At 43.6% G+C, this 20,167-nt stretch overlaps 1 protein-coding gene across 9 annotated transcripts in view; it reads left to right on the top strand.

The window, feature by feature from the left end:
* ALPK2 (alpha kinase 2) overlaps positions 1–14,355 on the top strand; it is a 96,062-nt gene extending 81,707 nt beyond the window's left edge. For 4 of the 9 annotated variants that reach the window (XM_086867196.1, XM_086867195.1, XM_086867199.1 and 1 more), the window contains 9 exons: positions 1,232–4,070; positions 5,913–6,060; positions 6,718–6,845; positions 6,937–6,972; positions 7,945–8,219; positions 8,340–8,428; positions 8,674–8,891; positions 9,727–9,775; positions 13,381–14,069. In XM_086867196.1, coding sequence (XP_086723322.1) covers positions 1,232–4,070; positions 5,913–6,060; positions 6,718–6,845; positions 6,937–6,972; positions 7,945–8,219; positions 8,340–8,428; positions 8,674–8,891; positions 9,727–9,775; positions 13,381–13,615 — 4,017 coding nt within the window. In that variant the 3' untranslated portion in view covers positions 13,616–14,069. Of the gene's footprint in view, positions 1–1,231; positions 4,071–5,912; positions 6,061–6,717; positions 6,846–6,936; positions 6,973–7,944; positions 8,220–8,339; positions 8,429–8,673; positions 8,892–9,726; positions 9,776–13,380 lie in introns of all 9 variants that reach the window. The other 5 variants (XM_086867198.1, XM_086867197.1, XM_086867202.1 and 2 more) reach the window with 2 other exon arrangements.
* The last annotated feature ends 5,812 nt before the right edge of the window (positions 14,356–20,167 follow it).

Here is a 20,167-nt window from a genome sequence, read left to right as displayed (position 1 = left end):
CTGTCGCTCCTGGGTTACAGAGGCATTATTTTGGTTTTGCTCATGTCAGAACGGCCTGTTCACGTAAAATCTGAGATCCTTAGTTTGACCTTCCCAAGACAGATTTATGTGACTTTTAGTTCATTTTAAATTTTGTTATGCAAAAAGAAGAGAAGCAGAACTGACACAGAAGTTCCAGGGCATGGCTGAAGTTCCAAGGACATTTGGCTGAGATGAGAGCTTGACTTTGCCAGGGTGCGATCCAGGCCTGAGCCGTGCCAGACAGGCTGTAGCTCTGTGTCAGAGCAAGCAGGGGAGACCTGGTTGGAATAACTACAGCTCATGACACCAGCCCTGCTTGCTCAGCAGGCTCTGCCCTAGGAATGGCAGATAACATCCCATTTTGTTGTCCGTGTCTTAAGCTGGCTTCAGTCTTTCCTGAGAGACACACCAAAAAAAAAATCCCTTAGAAAATCTGGATGCTTTGGAGCATGACTCCTGACAGCTGTGCATGGTCAGCCTGTTGCTCTATGTTGTTGGCAGAGAACTCACTTTCTGTCCTTTAACATATTATAGTTCTTCATCTTTTTCTGCCTTTTGAGCAGGAATAGCAGGATGCTGGCAGGATGTGCCTGCCAGTCCACAGGACAAAGTCCAGCTCAGGTTGTAATAACTACAGATATTGGGGTATTTCAGCTACTCCAAAGCAAGAGTGCCATTTAAAGCAGTGTCATTTTTAGGAAAGGGGAATTTTGTTGGTATTCAGGAAACAGGGAAGTGGAAAGATCCACTAAGGTGGATTGCTGGAGAACAATGTAAAGTAAAAGCAGTCCCAAACATAGAGGACTTGAGGGAGTTGAGACTCAGAGGCAGTGATGTACCTTTTGTCTGTATTCTAGGGATGGTTTTTTACACTTCATTTGTGCACACAGAGGGATATAAATGTAACATGGGGACTTGCAGAAGAGAATTACCTTGCAATACCATTTCTGCTTAAAAAACAGTGAGAAAAAAACTGTGAGGTAAAATGGATCAGCTTTGTTACAAATTCTTCTCCTAGCAGCAGCACTTTCAGACTCAGATCCAGGAGGTTGATTTCAATGCATTATGTTGATAGTTACAAGTCAGAAACTTGATGACAAAAATTAAAAAAAAAAAGTTTAAAAAGTTTAAAAAATTTGCAAGCCTTCAAGCCTGTGTCAAGCTGTAGTTCTTATTTTTAATTACATTGCTTTATTTTCCTTCTTTGAAGAGCCAAGGTGCTAATCTTAAAAGCATTACCCAGAATTGTGAGGACCTATGTATGGAGCCCAGAGCAGAAAAGGAAGTCATCTTCAGGGCTTGTGAGAGTGCAGGATCCAGCCTGCTCTCTGCTGAAAACATCCTGCAAGTAAAGAATGCAGATTTACAGACTTCTTCTCTTCACTGTGCTCCTTGTGAAAAGAGAGAAGGTTATCACCAACAGGTCTTCTCTGGACAAGAAATTATTAGTAATGGCAAAAAGTCAAAGAATGACATTTCCCATTCTCTATGGGATATGGACTCTGCTCCTGATAAACAGGAATGCTTGTGTGCTGTTCTCTCTTCTGCAAAGCTGTGTGATGAGCCAGGGGAGGGAGAGCAAAGGTCTGGGCTTGACATACATGGTAGCAGTAACCCAGATATTCTCTGCAGCCGATCAGCCGATGAGGCTGTGTCTGAAGCTCGTCCCAAATCAGTCCTGGAATCTGGAGAATCTGAGTGCAAAGGAGATGCTGATATATCTGCAGTGCATGACAAGCTGTGGAAACTTCTTCATGAAGATGACTCAGACTATCGAATCCCAATTGAAAACAGAGGCATCCCAAGTTTAGGTATGAGGCTGCCAGATATCAAAGTCGCAGAACTGAACTTTGTGCAGGAGACCTATTCCAATCATCCTTTGCCAATGGATTTGATAGAAGAGCAGGAACCCATCACAGAACCAGCTCATAACCCCAGAACTGAGAAAGCTGACTGCAATATTTCTGATATCCTCCTGCAGAGAGCTGCAGCATGTGAGAACGCATCCATAGGAAACATTTGTCTTGCACAAGTGGTAGGAACAGATGGTGTCTATCTAGATTCTGGCACTGGGAACGAGAGGGAAACACCATCCATTTGTGTTTCAGCAAACAGTGTCCTCTTAAGTACCCAGGAGTGCTTGGAGCCAAATCCGATGGTCACGGACAGCAGTGGATCCACTGTGGCTTGGGAAGGGAAGCTTGCTGTTAATAATGCTGCCCAAAGATGTGAAGCAGATTCTCCTCAAAGGTTACAAAATGCTCAGAGCGGTAATTTAGCATGTCCCAAAGCAAACCCACCTGACATATCAGGTATGTCACATGGGACAGCTGGACAGTTACTTCATACTGAATACAACATATCCACCATAAATGAGTCCGTACCTGGAGAAGGCTATCATTTTAAGGACTGTTATCCAGCAAGAGGAGAACTAGCTTATTTCCCTGAAGAGGAAGACATTTTCCCCAGTGAAAATACCAGTCGGTTTACACATGCAGAACACTCTTCTGTTAACACCACACACACAAGTTATGACGTGAATTTACAAAAAGAAGGAAGTCACTCAGGCTTGAATGCACCAAATGACACTAATTCTGACAGCTACCATCTTTCAAAAACTAATGGCTGTCAGGATTTTAAAGTTGTTTCTAATGCACAGAAATACAGTTATATAATGCAATCACCTACTTTAATTCAGATTCATGAAACCCTAACACATAAGAATCTACCCCAAAATACAGGCCAACTGACAGAAATAGCAAAACAAGAAGAGGCAGTTCCTCCCCCTTCTGGGGAGCCATTTTTAAGAGATTTTTATCTAAAAGTGCCCAGCTGTGAACCATGGAAACCAGGAGGAGAACAGAGAGAGATTTGCATACCTGAGGAACACAGGGCTGAAACTTCCTGTGACTCAGGAGTTAGTCAGGTTTCAGAGAGTCAGACTGCAGCTTCTCCCTGTAATACAGCAGAACAACATTCATTTTTTGTTGACAGCTCCTTCAAGTCTGATGAAGAGTTAAAAATAGATTCTTCAAAAAATCCCACCTATGCAGCTGGAAGTGTAACACCAACCAGTGCCCCGCTGCCCAGGGAGGCTCAAAGTGAGCACCACAGCACAGCAGCAGGGGAGGATGGAGGTGCTGGGGATCAGCTACATTCCCAAAACCTGCTTGGAAGCAAAACCCTGCCCTTCCTCACACCTGTAAGCCACTCAGAGGGCCTTCCCAGTGAATCTGAAGTGGTGTGTCCTGGCACAAGAAGTGAGGGAAAAACTGGATCCACACAAACCGGAGTCAAAGTAAACAGAAATTTAACTACATTGGAAATTTCCTGCAAGTCATGTCAGGGTCTCCAGAGGGTCCCTGGAGAAACCAAAGGGGAAGCAGCCTTGTGTGAAAATGAACATGAGATTCCAAGAGCTGTTGAATATAACCCAGATGAAGCTGAAACAAAGGCTCCTTTGCACACTTTGACTGGTTCCCTGGCTTTGAAACAGATTATGAATATTAGCACAGAGCAGTCTTGTCCTGACTTGATCCCTTCTAGCAAGATAACTGAGGCTGAGAATTCAATTAAGACCACTGAGTATGATAAAAAGGAGGAAGTCAGGACAGCAGAGAGTGTAATGAGTGGTTTAGTTAATTTGCCACCAGTTGATTCAGGGAACAAACAGTGTTTTCAAGAGCAACCACTCCGGAGAGGAGCTCCGTCATTCTCTTTGCCGTGCACCACACTTGATCCATTCCCAGTCAACACAGAAAATCAAAGAAATCGGGAAGGGTCAAAATCCTGCCAGACATCACTGGCTGCTGCAGAGCCTGAGCCCATCAAATGTAAAGAGGACACAACAAAGAGTGGGCATATAGCTGCTGGAGCCAAGAAGAAATTACCACCAGCAGCTCTGTCCAAAAAACCCAGGCTGGAGGAGAGGGGAAGTTTCAGCAAGGATCCTGGCTGCGTTAAAAAGTCTGGGAAGAGCGAGGGAGGCGTGATTCATAAAGAGGATAGAAAAGAGCAAAGGAAATTCATTTTGAAAAAGGATAGCAAAGGTAAGAGAAAACAGATTTTCTTTTTTGTCCTTTCCCATAATTCTGGCTACAGTACAAACTTCAGATTATTGAAAGGCACTGCAAGCCTCTTTCAGACTGACTCAGTCAGCTAAAGGTGTCCTGCCCTCATGGAGCTTTATTTCCAGATTTGTGTGCTCAGTAATGAGTGCTGTTCCCGTGCCACAGAGATGAACCCTTTTCCCAGCTGGCAAGTATATTCACTTCATGAACTTCATAACCTATTTGAAATAGTCACTGCCTCATTGGCCTCTGGGAGTAACTTTTCACAGATGAACAGCATAATGGTACCACCTAACTACACACCACGTAGCGCCTGCAAGCCCAGTGCTTGTTCTGTTCCCACAGGGCTGCGTTCCCAGTTATGCTCCTGCACTGCAGCTCCCAACTGCAATTGTCCTGTCTTGGTTACCAAAGGATTTATTACTAGCAAAGTACTATTGTTAACAGTAAAGTACCACTGATAAACTGTGTTTTGAGGTCCTATGTGCTGACTTCTGATTGGTTCTGCATTGCTTTGCCCTGCTGCAAAAATGACACGGATAAAATAAGCAATATTAAACTGATATAGGAAATATATCATTGGAAGGAGATCCGGGCTGCAGTCTCTAGAAGGTTGCTGACTCAGTAGCAGGATTGTGACAGCTGGGCAGATGAGGGGTTTGTTGTTTCTATGGGTTTTTATGGTTTCTTCTGTTTGCAAGGACCAAGGTCTTATTTTTACCTTTTGACATGACATTTCATGTTCACACCATAAAATGATTTAATAGGTCAGAACAAGACTGAACAGTGACTAAAGGTAAGCTGCGCATGCGTGGAGGCTTTCACACAGTCTAATTATTGTGCAGTCTTGTGAGACTTCTACTTTCCTAATCACATTTGAAAAAACCCCAGATTTTTCTCTGTTCAAAGATGTGTCCTTTGCCAGGGAACCAAATGTGCGGGAGGAGAGACATTCCATCAAAGCAGAGCAAGCAAACTGCAGGGACTGTGCAATGTCTGACCTGTTTCCATTACTTGAGGCTACGCTTGTAAAATGTTTTAAACATTCAGGCTGCGTCAGATAACACTGAATTTTATTCACCTGTTTCTCCTCTGCCTCAGTCTCGTCTGAGGTATGTCTGTGCTCCAGAGCATTGTTGTGGCCCTTTCCCTAGCATTATGGGAAGGTTGGTTTGGTTGCTGTGGAACATTACCAGTGTTCTTTTGCATTATTTCAGCTGCAGGAGGGAAGACTGTGGCCAGGGCAAGAACCTGGAGTCACTAGTTCTGTTTCTAGAGCTGTCACATCCTGTCTGTGTCACTTTAGTCCTGATACAGCAAAGTTCACATGGCCCAGGACCCAGAGACTGCCAGTCCAGTGGGGAGACCTGGACTGGACGGGGCCTGGAAGTGGGAATGGGGAAAAACCACAGCAGTGTTCCTGACCCTTCAGCTGGGTGTTACTGGAGTTTTATTGCAGGAATGGGATCCCGAAGTGCCATGCTACTTCATTCAGAGTGCAACAGCTCAGAATTCACACAGTAGGAAACAAAACATCTTGCATTTTACATCTCTTACATCAAGCAGGGATGTGTCACTTGAGGTGGGGCTGCGTCATGATCCCAAAACCTTTCTCTAAGTATGTGTCAATTCCCTTTCTTTCCAAGTCCCCTCCAGCTCCCTGCTCACACCATGCCCATGTGCATGTTATTAGTATTGTGACACAAGAAGTCATAATTACTTACCAGGGATTTCAGCATTCATGTTTTTAACATGGAATGTTAAAATGCTAAAACAATATCATTATCTTCAAATCCTAAATTGTGGTTCTTCTGTTTCAAGCCCCCAGGCTGCTGAAGAAGATCCAAGCAGAGTTGTTCCCTGACTGCTCTGGAAGTATTAAGCTGTGCTGTCAGTTTGGTGACATTCATGGTGACTCCACCATTACATGGACTAAAGATTCCAAGGTACTGGCTCGGCTGCAGAGAAGGTAAGGGAATGTTGCTGAAGGACTGGGAGTTTCTGGGTGACTTGGCTATTCATAGGAGGCAGTTCTTCTTGCAGTGCACTGATACTGGTCATAGTTTGTGTTCCTTCACCTCTCAACCTGTTCACATCCAGTGGCATCCAGATGTCAAAAAAAATATCAAAAGAAGTTTGAACCTCATTTAACCTAGAGAAGGGTGGAAATAAAAGCTTCTCAAGGCCATTAACAGGATCTAGCTTTTCCACTTTAATGAGTTATCTTCCTTGTAGCAGTAATGATACTCTGATTTAAAAAACTGTTTAGAATGTTTCAAAAACACAGAGTAAACATCACCCAAGGAAGAAAGAAAAAATTCCATCAGAATGCACACTTCTGAGAAGATGAAATTTTTTGTAGGAATGGTTCTTCTTTGATGTTCTTCTAAGTGAAGAGAAAATGTTGCATGAATTGGTTAAACTTTCCATTCTGAATCTTCTTTTTTTAACTTTTTTGATTTTAATTGTTATATTGCAATATCCATTGTAATATTAATACATATAATTTTCTGCTAAATAACTGTGCAGTCTTTTAACAAATAAACAGTTCAGAAAGATCAAATTTATCAGTTTTTTCCAGTGATAAAAAGTAAAATATGTGATAGCACAAAATGCTCTATTCCAGTGCCCAGGATGACTCTCCCATCTCTCTGGAAATAGCTGAAGCCAGCTACCAAGACCAGGGAATGTATTATTGCTGCTTGAATAACATGTATGGAAAGGTGACTGCTGAGTTTCATCTGACTGCTGCAGGTAAGCCTCGGTTTACAGTTTTGATTAATAATAATGACAAGGACAGTTTCAGATGTTTTACTACAAACTTAATTTATTTGTTTCCTCCTAGTATTGGAACGCCTCTCAAGTTTTCAGAGTTACGAAGGTAAATATAAAGTGAAGTAGCATTGCATGGCATCATACAGACACACACACACACACACACAGAGCACTGGCAGCTCTTTGGCACAAGCAAACACATGGCTCTTGCAGGTCACCTGCTGTGTAACTATACTCCAGGAGAAAGGCAGGCATGAAGCTTTGGAATGCTTTCCCTGTGTGTTAACTGGTGTTCAGTGACACCCAGCATGTGTCCTGTGCTGCAGCTAAAGATAGTGCCTTGCCAGTGGGGTTGGCATTCCTGAACAGCCTGCAGAGATCCAGGCCTTCAGTTGGCATGGTGACTTTTCTTTCTTTTCCTTGAAGAATAAAATTAAGCATTTATTTCCTTGTGCAAATAAAGTCAGGACTTTGCATGTAGCAGCACTGTACAACTTTTAATCAGAGAATTTTGGGTGGAATTAAGGAGTGTTCTAATTCTGGCCTTATCTGTGCAGTTTCCTCTGTGCTTCGAAGAAAGGCAATAGTTACAGAGGCTAAAGCAGAGGTTACTGCAAGGGCAGCTGGAAGGACTACCTTGTTGTGTAGTTCTCCTATTTATCTTCTTTACTGATGGTCCTTGAAATGTTATACTTAGAGACACTTGTAGTGCAGTTAGAATTTTTTAGTTTCTCTCAGTGCTTAACTTTTTTCCCCCTTACAATTTTTTTTTTTTTTGCGTTTGGATTCCAGTGATCATTTAAAGGGGGGAAATCCAGAATCTTCCTTGATTTTATCTGCAACAGAGTTGTTTGTTACACTCTGTCTTCTCTCCTTATGATCCTGAGCTGCCACCTTTCCCCATGCTGGCTTTAGATTGTACAAGCAAGCATCTGCCTCAGGAGCTGCTTGGGGTCCCAGGCTTCAGTAACACAAGTTGTGCTTCCATGGAGCATTTTTTCCTCCTCTCTGGAGAGATGCATTTGCTCTCCCATGCCCACCCCTCCCTGTGCCTGCAGAGATTCCTGTTATGTTTTAGGTGTGGAAGAAATCGAATTCATGCAGCTGATGTTTAGAGAAGATCCCCTCAGCTCCAGCTACTTTGGTGAGGCGCTGCATGGAGCAATAATGACAGAGGGGCTGCACTTTGGCGAGGGGATGCACCGCAGAGCCTTCCGCAGCCGCGTGCTGCAGGGCCTGGCGCCCACCTTCGCCCCCGGCCACACCTGCGTGCTGAAGGTGCACAACGCCCTCACCTACGGCACCAAGGGCAGGGACGAGCTGCTGCAGAAGAACTACAGTCTGGCACTGCAGGTGAGCTGCCCCTGGCCTTTGAAAGCCAGAGCTGTGGGCAAAAGCTGTCCTCATACTCAAGCAGATGATCTATTGAATGTTTTGAGCAATATTCCCATAGGCATGTCTGTTGTAATACAGGAGTGCTATGTCCAAAATACTGCAAGAGAGTATGCAAAGTTATATGCAGCTGAAGCCGAACCCTTGGAAGGCTTTGGAGAAGTACCAGAGTGAGTATAAATATATATTTTATATACATATATGCTTACATATGCTGTCCTGTGTTGTGGCAGCCCACTGATTGCTAGGACTAAAGAGGAAAGAGGAAACCTGGGAACATTGTTACAGCTCTTCCAGCTTGGTTTAGAGTTGGTAGCTGTTTATTCACTCTCCAAGATCACTGGCCATTTCTGTTTCTTACCCCCTTACCGAAAGGATTCTCAGGATTTTATTAGTTTCTATCCCTTGATTTCAGAATCATTCCAATTTTTCTTATTCATCGCCCTGCTAATAACATCCCCTATGCCACAGTGGAGGAGGAGCTGGTTGGGGAGTTTGTGAAGTACTCTGTTAAGGATGGCAAGGAAGTGAATTTCCTGAGAAGAGACACAGAGGCTGGCCAGAAGTGCTGCACCTTTCAGCACTGGGTGTATGAGAAGACCAATGGGAACTTGCTTGTCACTGACCTGCAAGGTGAGTTGTCTGAGTATGGGGCAATCCTCATCTAGCCTATGTTCTTGTAAGAGGACAGTTTGGAAAAGAAAACCAAATCTTACACCCTTAATGGAAGAATTGTTCTTTCATATGTACCTTAGTGAATCAGGACTCTCGGTAGGAGCCAAATCCGGCTTTTTGTCTCATGACCCAGAGATTAATGAAATGGCTGCTGAGTGAAAGACTTCAGGTTTTAATGGCACCCTAGTCTTCCCCTTTTCCTTGTATTTAAATACTCACCAACAATCACTCGGCAGTGGAGCACTCCACATTTAGGTCCTGGCTAGTTTTGAAGAAATACATTGCTTCAAAAAGAAAAATAGTGAAGAAACACCCTTGTGTTTGTTAAGTGCTACCTCTGCTCCCATGGGTGTGACTCCTCTTCAGTCTTGGGACAGGGGAAGACAGATCCTTCTTGAAGAAAAATAGAAAAAGCTGGAATCTTAGGAAACAATCCTATATTCTTTTACAAGTGAAGGCAGGAAAAATAGCAACAAGGGGATCTAAACAAGATCCCTGAAATAACTTAAAGGGAGGAGAAAGAACAAAATCCTAGCACAGGAAACAAGCTGTGCTGTTGATCACCCTGACAGCTGTAAAACAGTGGCACAAGCCTGACTCCTAGAAACTGCTGATGACACAGAGAACATCCTCTTCTTAACTGGGGTGCTTTAAAATGCTTTGAAAAAAATGTGACAAATAATTAAAATGAAAAAAGATGACTTGATAAATAACATTTAATGTCTCCATATGTGAGGATTGTCCTAGAAATTCCAGTTTAAGTTAAGCTCTGTGTTTCCTTGCTGCCTTGCAGGTGTAGGGATGAAGTTAACTGATGTTGGCATAGCAACCCTGGCCAAAGGGTGAGTGAATGAGATTTCTTGGAAGCATGGCTGTGCTTTACTCATCTGTCTCTTCACAGTTAGATGTGGATGGGGGAGGGTGCACTGGAAATTCATTCTTGGTTTAACTTTAGAAGAAAAAAGTATTTATCTAAGTCTTTTAACTTCTTCATGTTCATTTTTATGGTAACCTGCCTGTAAAGGAAACACATTAATTTTGTTCTGAAATAATGGAGCTACCCTGTAGATTGAACTTTGTTTTTCCTGCATGCCTCCTTTGAAATGGGCTCATCTAAATGGCCTTTCCCAAGTGACATGAAGGTTTCTGGTGGCAGCAGGTAAAGCTCCTGCTGGTCCATCAGCTGGAGGAAGATAGGGCTGAACATACAGGGCCAGCACTGGCTGCAGCCGGGAGTAAAAGGCAAGCTGGAATCCCTCCTGCACCCAGCAAAAGTGCCAGAACTTTGGAATGTGTATTTGAGACACAAGCTTTTATAAAGGTTCTTCTCAGTGGGATGCTGTGTATTGCCACTTCCCTGATAAACAAGGACAATTGTGAAGGGATTTGATGGTATCTCTCCCCTTTCTCTCTCAATAACAGCAATCCTGAGCCTTAACAAAAGATTATTCAGGGCATTTCTAGAGCCTGTTTTCTAGTGGTGTTGCAAAGGCTTCAGCTCTTTTGGGGAGATTTAAGCATATGTGTAAAGATGTAGGCCTGTAATATTCTAACTTTAGTCCATTTCTCTTAAGTTAATTAAGGCTTCTAGTTATACCACAGGCCAGCAGAGCTGTGGATAGGGTTAGGCAGTGGCTGCTGGACAGGGAAAGGGGATGGGAGTGAGTGCTTTAGCTTCATACTCTCCTTTGAGAATCTGGTAGGAGAAAGATCTGATCATGTATTCAGCCTTTATTCTAAATTGGACCTTGTCTGTATACCTGGGATACAAGAAGAAACCTCACAATATCATCAAAATTATTAAAAATGTCACTCTGGAATATTCTGGGAGAATCCTGAACATTTGCAGGCTGGCATCCATTCAGTTAGACTGATTTACTCTTGTAGCTGTGGATCCAAACTAAAAGCAGTTGAAATGAATGTACATCATCCTGTTACAAACCAAAAAAGTAATAAATGTTTTATTTTGGCAACACTGTTCTCAGGAATCAGAAGATTTATAAAAATGCTTTAGTGAATGTTGTCCAGTTCACTGTGAAATGATTCCTATAAAAACACACATTGTGTTGGGGAGGAGGAAGTGAGCACACAATGAGAGCTGTAGTAAGGATCACCTCGGGCATGTAAAAAGGAAAATAATTTCCCTAAATGAAAAACCTTCTAAAAATGTTGAGTATCATTTTGTTTGTTATTTAGCTAATGGTATTCCTGCAAGATGACAGATTTTTCCTGGTCCTGTATTTTGTTTTCATGCTCCTTTCCTGGAAAGATGATCTCTAGATTAATGTCTGCAGTTGGATTTTTAATTCTGTGAACAGGGGTGGAGAAAATCAAGTACCTGGAGCTCATGTGTGTTGCTGGGTCTTGCTGCTTTGGGCTGTGTTCAGATGAGCTGCTGAGAGCTAGCCTGGTCTCATGAAGGGAGAACACATGGTCCTACTGAGCCAGAAATGCAGAGTGGGACTGGTATGGCTTGAACTGTGCCGGCAGAGAGGACACAGAACGTGTCTCTTGTAGTCCAAAACATGGTCTGCAATGAGTGGAGGAAGGAATTTTCATCTTTGGTCCTTGCTCTGTGTGTTTTGCCAGGGAACTGGAAAGCAGAGGAGCCCAAAGCAGTGGTGTGGTCAGTGTGCTGCTGGAGCTGCAGTGCGGATCTGTCAGGAGAGGGCAGAGTGCACCAAGGAACAGGAAAGCCTGGGAAGCATTTTTATGTGGCCCCAGTGCTGCACCTGAGCCTTAACAACAGCTACTCTAGCTTCTCTGGCGAATGGAAATAAAAATACCACAGCACAGTGCGTGGCTCTGTGCAAGCAGTGAGCAGAGTAGAACTGTGCATGAGGGCCCAGGGATTTATCCAGGAATGGTGCACACAAATGAGGGAATCAGGAGCACGGTAGCCCACAGTTATGGGCATTAACAGGAGTGCTGGTTGCCAAGTCTGGATCTGAAACTCTGCCTGGTTTCAGGGCACTGACAAGTTTAGGTTTACTCCACATAGTAACAAGAGGCACTGGAGAGTTTAAGCCTGAGGGCAAAGCCAACATTTGCCCTTCAGATTTAAGGAAGATTTGGTTTGGTTTGGTGCTGGATAGAAGATTCCCTTGCTGAGGGCAGATGTGTTTGCCTGTGGAACTCCTGCTCTGTGGGTGTGTCTGGTGCATCCACCAACACAGCACATACCTGTGAGCTCTTGGGAGCAGTAAAGTTTGAAGCAGAAAGCAGAAAGTAAAGGCTGAAGTCTCTGATTTCTCCAAGGGAGCAAGAGAACCATTGATGATCCTGCTGGACTCCAGGATATAGTCTTGGAGTAACAATGGCACGCCTCTTCAATCTGCTTTGGTTAAACAAATCCACAGTTTACTTGGAGAGGAGAGGAAAATCCCTTTGAGGTTCACCTGCTGTTCAGAGCCAGCTGAGTGGGGTCTCCAGAGCAGAGCCTGTCTGTCAGCAGGAGTCTGACCTTCTCAGAGCAGCAGTATTCTCTTTAGCACTGTGCAGTCTGTCTGAGGAAGGAAGTTCTCTGGATGCTGGGAATGAGCATCCTCTGTTTATTTCAGTACCAAATCTTGTTTGGTTGGTTTTGTGTAGTCACAACTTACAGCTCACCTCTGAGGATACTGGATGTCTGGCAAACCAAGAGAACAGGGTAGAACAGGCACGGATTAAGGTTAAAAAAGAGAGGAGCACCCTGACCTTTTTTCTCCCATCTCTATCCTGAGAATTTAACCAAAATTACACCTTTGAGGAGAAGGTGCACCTTTTAAAATAAGCTGATGCAGCTTAAAAAGCAGGCCCTGGGAGGACTGAGCAACCGGAGGCACGGTGAGGAGAAGGATACACGTGCCCTGTACCTCTCATGTGGGAGGTACAGTGGCAGCTTGGGAACTGTGGAGGCTGGATGAGACTGTCTTCCTCAGGAACATTCCTTTCATCCTTCCCTGGGAGGCTTGGCTCCTTGAGATCCTGTAGGCAGCCAGGGGAGGGGAGTAGCATAGCATGGTAATGATATACATGTTTACATTGAAACAGCTTCTAGTTCTGAAACACCTTGTGCAACAACCTTGTCTCTTCATAGTGGCCAACAGAACTGTTCATGGAGAATGATATAGCATGGATTTCATTTGTGTGTTACTGAAAAAGGTAGCCAGGGGATAATTTTATTCCCAATTTAATGCTATGAAAGACAGTGCCAGGACCCAGCCCACAGAGCTTTGCCTCTAATGCTTTTCCCTTTTCTGTCACCACATGTTACCTGGTTCCCCTCACCTCCCAGTGACCCAGTCTGAGTTTCTGTGGCAGTCAATGCTTCTCAAGCCAGCATGGGTAGAAGAGACTTGCTTAATGTTTTCAAGTTGCTTATGAGTCAACAGTCATACTCTGCCTCACTGTGCTGAAAATGAATCTTGAATTCCCATCTGGGTTTTTTTTTCCTTTGTTACTACAGATACAAGGGGTTTAAAGGCAACTGCTCCTTTTCCTTCATTGAGCAGTTCAGAGCCCTTCACCAGTGCAATGAGTACTGTGAGATGTTGGGGCTGAAATCTCTCCGAACCACTCATCAAAAACAGAGGAAAACAACGTCCAATAAAAGCAAAAATCTGCCAAACTCATCAGCGGTAAAGAAAATGGTGCCCAAGAAGGCAAGAGAACCTAGAGACTTCATTTCTTCAGAGCACTGAGTCTCACTACCCCACCTTGTGAAACTACTCTTGAGGACATGGAGCAGTGACACACACCTCAGTGACCGGAGGGGATAACTTTAATCTTTTGCCTTTTGACATTGTTTTGGAATCATTCTGATGCTGATGCTAGCAACAAAGGAAGGAGCTGATCCTGTGCTCTTGGTGCCTGAGATTTAACACTGGAACAAGGTTTTGAAAACAAACTAAGCCATCTCCTGGATTTTCTTACAGGCTTCTGTGGATTGGTAATGGAGAAGAGCATCTTCTCTTGTGTCTACATTCATGGCCCTGTGGTTCAGCTGCTATGGAAACATCAGTATATTTAAGAGGCCAAGTACAAGTTTTGCACAGTATTGCATTTGCATATGCATGCTGGGTTATTTAGAACTAGAAGTCAGGAAAAGTGAATTTTGGAACACATAAATATTAAAGTTACCACTTCCACTGCAAATTAGAGCATAAATCCTTTGAGCCTAAGTCTTGGACTATTCAGTGGGATTTAGGCTCCTCAGTGCTCTCCTGGTACCTGGCTTTGATTAGGCCTTTGGAAGTTCCTTCAGATGATGCCTATGCTTTACAATGGTATTCAGAAAAAATTTTGTGAAGACATTTTGACTGTTCCCTAAACAGAAGGTTTAGAAGATAAGGCAAGGGGCTTGACATGGCAGGATGGGAGCAAAGCTAAAAGCATTGGAAAAATGGTGTTTCAAGTTAGAGGCAATAGATTTTTATCAGAATTTTGGGAAGTGTTCTGTTTGAAAAATGTCATGAGCACCTCAGCCAATTAATATTCCAAATGCATGTTGTAGTTTGGTCCCACAGTCAGAAATGGAATTTCATTCTGTTGGCTAATTGCCTTCAGTTTTATTGTCCTGGTCAGTTCCATGAAAATCACAAGCTGACATCTCAGAGGTAAATATAGCCCTGTTAATGCCAAGGAAATCCACTTTCCTAATGATGACAGTATAGTGATGATTCCTTAACAAGTCTGGTGTGCTTTACAATGCAGTCTGGAAGTGCATGTGTCAAAGTATGGATTTCTCACATATTCTGGTGCTTTTGCCTCTAAAAGAAGGAGCAGAGTCATCCTGCTGTGCACGTACCACGGCTGTTTATTCCTCAGTACTGTGGGAAGATGTATTGCCAGAGATCCCAAACCTTTCTGACCTGCTGCCTTGTCTGCCAGGAACTATTTAGTGTGATAATGGCGTTTGATAGACTGCACACAAACACCATTGTCACACTCCACAGCTCTGGGAGTAGGTCCTTAGCCCATGGAAGGAGTGATCACTGCAGACTTCAGCAGAGGGGGTTTCAAAGACCTGCAAAACAGACACAAGACCAGGTTTGTGCATATTTATATGTGGCACATCGGGGTTCTCACAAGGAGGCAGGACACAGGATCTTGAATTGCTTTAAGGTGAACATTGTGTCTCAGGGAGCTGTGGGAATGTAAAAGTTGAGTGGCTTCGAGTTCCCTTACAGACAAGGGAGATGGCCAGCACCTGAGAAAGTAATCTGTACCATTCTAGAGAGAAATTCCTGAGGAGAGGGATGAGTAATTTCTGCAATGACCCGTGTCTTCCTCCAATTGGTGGAGACAGCCCAGAATCAGCACCAGACTCTTGTAGCTATGTCAGACCTGAGGAATCACAATGCTGGGGATTATATTTGATTTTCACATACTTGTTTTTAGCAGCATTCTTGACTAACCCACATACAAGACAGACAAGTTGGTCTGTACTTCTGGTCCCACTGCTCCATGCGTGTTCTTCTGGGACACATCAGCACCTGTGCATCAGGAAATTAAGCTCTAGGATCCATAGCTGTGGTGCTCATTTCTGCACAGGCTGGGTGTTTCAGAGTGTTTATCTGTGTGGTTTGATCCTGCTAGCCAAATAACATTTCTGCATACTCTCAGCAGAAAACATCCCATAAAAGATTATGTGGGCTAAAGACTGGATTAAGAGCACACAAACATGCTGCACAGGGATTTGTAACCTGTGGAAATTCAGTTATATGCCATCATCACATCTGAATGCTGCAGAGAAGCAGAGAAAACAGAGAAGGAGGAGCACATGGAAGAGAGGAGGTTAGAAACCAGGGCTGGGGTGAAAAGAAGTAGCCTTTATTTTTTGTTAGTACTGAAAAGTGAACTCTCTGGCTCAAAAGAGAATCCTCTGTGGACTGATTAGAAGCCCCTTGGGAGGGGATGCAGTTGTCTTTTTGTGCAAGAGGTGAGAATGGGATGTCTTGCTGTAGTGCTTTTTAACTCCCCTCTCATTTATTACTGGGGAGAATTTGCTCCCCATAAGTAGCAAACCCAGACTCTCCAGCAGTCTTCTGGATCTGGTTCTGCTTTAGGAACAGAATGTTAAGGAAGTTAAAGCCCTCAAAAGGCTCATCCTCTGAGAAATCCTCCCTGGGTTTAGCCTTCTCATCAATCCTTTTTGTGCAGGGAGCACAGCACTCACAAATCAGCCCACTCAATTCTACAGCATCAAATGTCAAAGTACCTGCACAGAGGTGATACCAAGGCACCCAGATGAGCTGCTGCCCACCTGTACTGACACACGTGAACCACCAGCCTGCTCTTCACAGTGTAACAGGGGTCTCCTCCCCCTGTCATCTAACTTTATATCTTATCTGGATCTTCCTCCCAATTGTAATATAGTTCAACCATATAGGTCAGGGCAGACTTAATAGGGCTCTGGATTGGTATAATTCTTGATTTACATCGAATCAAACCTCAGGGAAGGGTTTGTGATAACTCAGTGCCACGAGCTGGCACTAGAAGCTGGGGTCTGAGTGCCTTTTGCTGGTGGACAGAACAGCAGAGCAAAATGGACCTTCAGTCTGGTTACCAGATTAGGCTGTTTCATTTCTCCAAAATTATTATTTCAACAGTAATAATCTGGCATTCCCACCCCTGCCACGAAAGGAAGCCTAGAAATGCTTGGGCATGGCTGACATCCAATGGATTTTCATGTCCCACTGGCTCTGTCTGAGTCTGTAGTGCTGCAGTGGGACAGAGCTGAGCATTTGAACACACACACAAAACGGGCAGACGTGCAGATCCACAGGTCAGGCTCCTGTGCAATCCCAGCTATGAAGGAGGCATCTCTGAAAGAAGAAGAGCTGGAGCACACTCTGAGCATCACAGGGCACTGAGCGTTTGGAATTAATGATGGCAAAGACCCAGTCATGCCAGAACATTCTGTCAGTAAGGATGCAGCTGCAGCCCTGAGGTCCATGGGGCCGGTTTTGGTTAATGCCAATGCATTTATAATTGCAATGGTAAGTGCCTATGCTGCAGCTGGTGAGAGTGAGAAATGAATGCCAAAGGCTCAGAGGTGCTATACCTGGCTTTCTAATTCATCATGTTGGTGTCTTCCCTTGTCTTTCCTCATACACATTTTACTCAGCTTTCTCTCTGCAGCACAGGGGAAGGATCAGGCAAGATCCTACTAATGAAACTCCCTGAGGAAAAGCCTGGCAATCTTGTGCAGAGTAGGAAAGCCCAGAAATCCTGGCAAAAGGACTCCACTGCAGAACATGTAAGGAGAAAGCTGATGCCACTGAAAATAGGCAATTATAGTCCCTCAGCTAGGTGGAAGCTTCCAGCAAATCAACAGGAATATTTCCAAGACAAAATATAATGAAAGAAAGAGAAATGGCCACTAGTTTTTAGTACTGCAAGGGAAAAAAAAAAACCTCAACAAATAATGGGGAAGTTACAGGGAGAAAACAAATCATAATCATCAGAGAAAAATCCCCTTTTTGATTCTCTTCTGCTGGACATCTGTGTAAAGAACATTATTGGGATGTTCTAATGCAGATAAACATTGTAAGAAACAAGAGGGTTTTCAAGAGGGTTTTTTGAGATAGGTCACAGAACCTGTCCTTCCCATATAGCCAGACCTGGAAGCATTCCTGGTCCCCTGGGAAATCCGTCAGCTTCCCTACCAACTAATTTTTAAAAAACAATAAACATTCAGGGTGGTTTGCACTGCCCTAACAAACGCTTCCAAGTGCAGGTAGAGATCCCGAGGTCCAAGACATTAAATCCTGTAAAATTTCACAGTTGAGCCCTGGGCACATGCGGATATTTTGGTAGGCTGAAGTGCTTAGTGTTGGAAATCCACCTGCACTATTTTATTTTTGTTAATATCTTTAGCATTTCCTTTTCCTCACATGAATTTTGCACAGGAAGGCACTTACCATCGGACACAACAGCCAAAGGATCCTCTGGTGTGTTGGTAGGGCTTGGCAGAACCAGGATTCTCTTGCAGGACATTTTGCTGACTCTGTACTCGAACCTTTGGAGTCCTGGTTTCTTTTCTGAGTTCCCAGCAGTGGGCAGCTGCTGCAAGCCTCTGCTTCCAGTGGACACCTTTCCCTCTCCCTTTATGGGATCCTGAGGTTTTAAAGTAAACAATTCATTCTTGTTCTGATAAGTCATATTAAAATATTGATCTGGGGGAGGGAGATGACCCTCGCTGCACTGAGCCGGAGTCACCTTTAGTCAGACTAAAGAACGGGAAAAAGCTCTGAGACCTCAATTTTCTCTGTTCCTTCAGAGACCACATGTAGGGAGGGAAAAATGCAAAAGATAAGGGGGTTTCAGCTCTTTGTTTTGCTGAACCCTGAGATGAAGAGTGTTTACTCTGGCTGTATATTAATTGCTTAGTTTTGCCAGTGAGACTGATTTCATCAGTTCCTCAGGTCACAGTGCTCATCTCATGTTCACTGCTGGGGCTTGCCAATCTTTTTTCTTTCTTAAATTTTGATGTACTGTCTGCTTTGCTTGGGAATTTTCAGATTTACTTTCCAGCACACCTAGGAGGTAGGGGGAAAGCCCGGCTTCTGTTGAGGCTGTCTGAACTGCACTGGTAAACCCAGGAATGGAACACATCTCCCAGAACCTCATCCAACAATGAGGCAATTGCATAAACCTCCACAATTATGATGAATTTCACTACTCTTTTTTTTTTTTGGGTATGAGAACATTTGCTAGTTAACTAACAGGTGTTTCCTCACTTACTTCCATTACCATACTTCTGTTCCATTAGAACATTTTGGAACAGTCTGAAGAAATAGTTTGGAGGGTTAGGAAGCAAAGCTTTCTATAGAAATACTTCACAAAAGTGAGGAACCAGGTCACTTTACTGATTTTGGCTGGATGTGTCCATCCAACAGCAGAAAACCATCATCAAATCAAATCTGGAAAGCATTCTGTGCCTTGCCCTCTCCTCCTTAGACCCTCTTTGTTACCAGCTGATGACAGATCTTTTTTGCTTAACACTGTCTTGGGCTGCAAATCTGTCATGGCAAGAACAATCTACTGTTTCCTAAAATGCTGATTTCTATTCCCAGTTCTGTTGTGTAAATAGTAATTCCTTGTTTGGGACTGGTGCATGCACACAGTGTGAATATGACAAAATTACTACTACTACTACTAGTTCAGAGTCTGCCCCTGGAGTAGAACAAGTTTTGGGGAAAGTAGGTATCTAAAAATGTGCTGTGCAATTATATCAGCATCTTGTGTGCAAACTCCTCATGCTACTCTACATTTGAAGTCTACAGAAGGTATCTGACAATATGCTTAATCAGAAAAAAAGACAAAAGACCATATTAAAAAGAAAACTCCTATTAAAAAGAAAACAACCAACCCAAAATCAAAATGCCGCTTGTTGTACAAAACTAGCAGAGAAAAACTAAAATGTGCTACTTTTAAATCACAGCAGAAACACCACTTGGTATTTTTGGGTTGTGTTTCTGGGGGGGTGGGGTGTGTGGAAAGCAGTTTCCCTCAAAATGGGGCTCTGCAACTGTAGGTGAAACACTGGTCACTCCCCAGGGAGCCTGGGGAAAGTCTGGAACTGCATTGCAACATGCAGTACTGCTGCAGACTGGTTGGGGTCCAGTTCTCTGAAATGAAATACCAAAGTATTGGGAAATTCCTGGAAAAAGAAAAGGAACTGGTTTGTTTAAATGTTACTGAAGGTGACACAGGGACAGATAATGCAACATATGTTGCACATACACCTGAGGGCCAGATTCTTCCCTTGGAAATACGTAGCTATAACCCCAAGCAAAATCATCTTACTTTGAAGTGCAGTCTAATTGTGAGGCTGGCACTGCTTGGAGCAGAGGACTGAGTCCTGTGATCTCCAGAAGTCCCTTCCAGCCTAAATTATTCTGTGCTTCCATTTTATATGCAGAGCTTCTGGTAAGTAAGGTGTCACTATACAAAGCACATGATTTGATCCCTACAAAAGCTCTTTCGTTTCATTTTTCTTATATACAATGTGGAGGATATGTTGAGGGAAATGGAAATCACAGGGATGGTGTCTTTTCTGTGCAGCAACAGTGGAAGAACAGCTTCAAAACTGAAGGAATAAGTGCAGGGAAAAGGCTGAGCTGTATCTTTGTGGCTTTACTCCAGCACATAATCAATACTCTTCAATTGATTTGGGGCTGGCTATTTCATCCATGGAAAAAATCCTGTCATGGGCCCACCAGCTGTGGGCATGGCTCCCTTGGCTA

This window comes from Cyanistes caeruleus, chromosome Z (genome assembly GCF_971803275.1).
Source record: "Cyanistes caeruleus chromosome Z, bCyaCae1.hap1.1, whole genome shotgun sequence".
Lineage (NCBI taxonomy): Eukaryota > Metazoa > Chordata > Aves > Passeriformes > Paridae > Cyanistes > Cyanistes caeruleus.
Note: the sequence above shows the minus strand (reverse complement) of the source record. Positions and strands in the feature narration are given on the sequence as shown.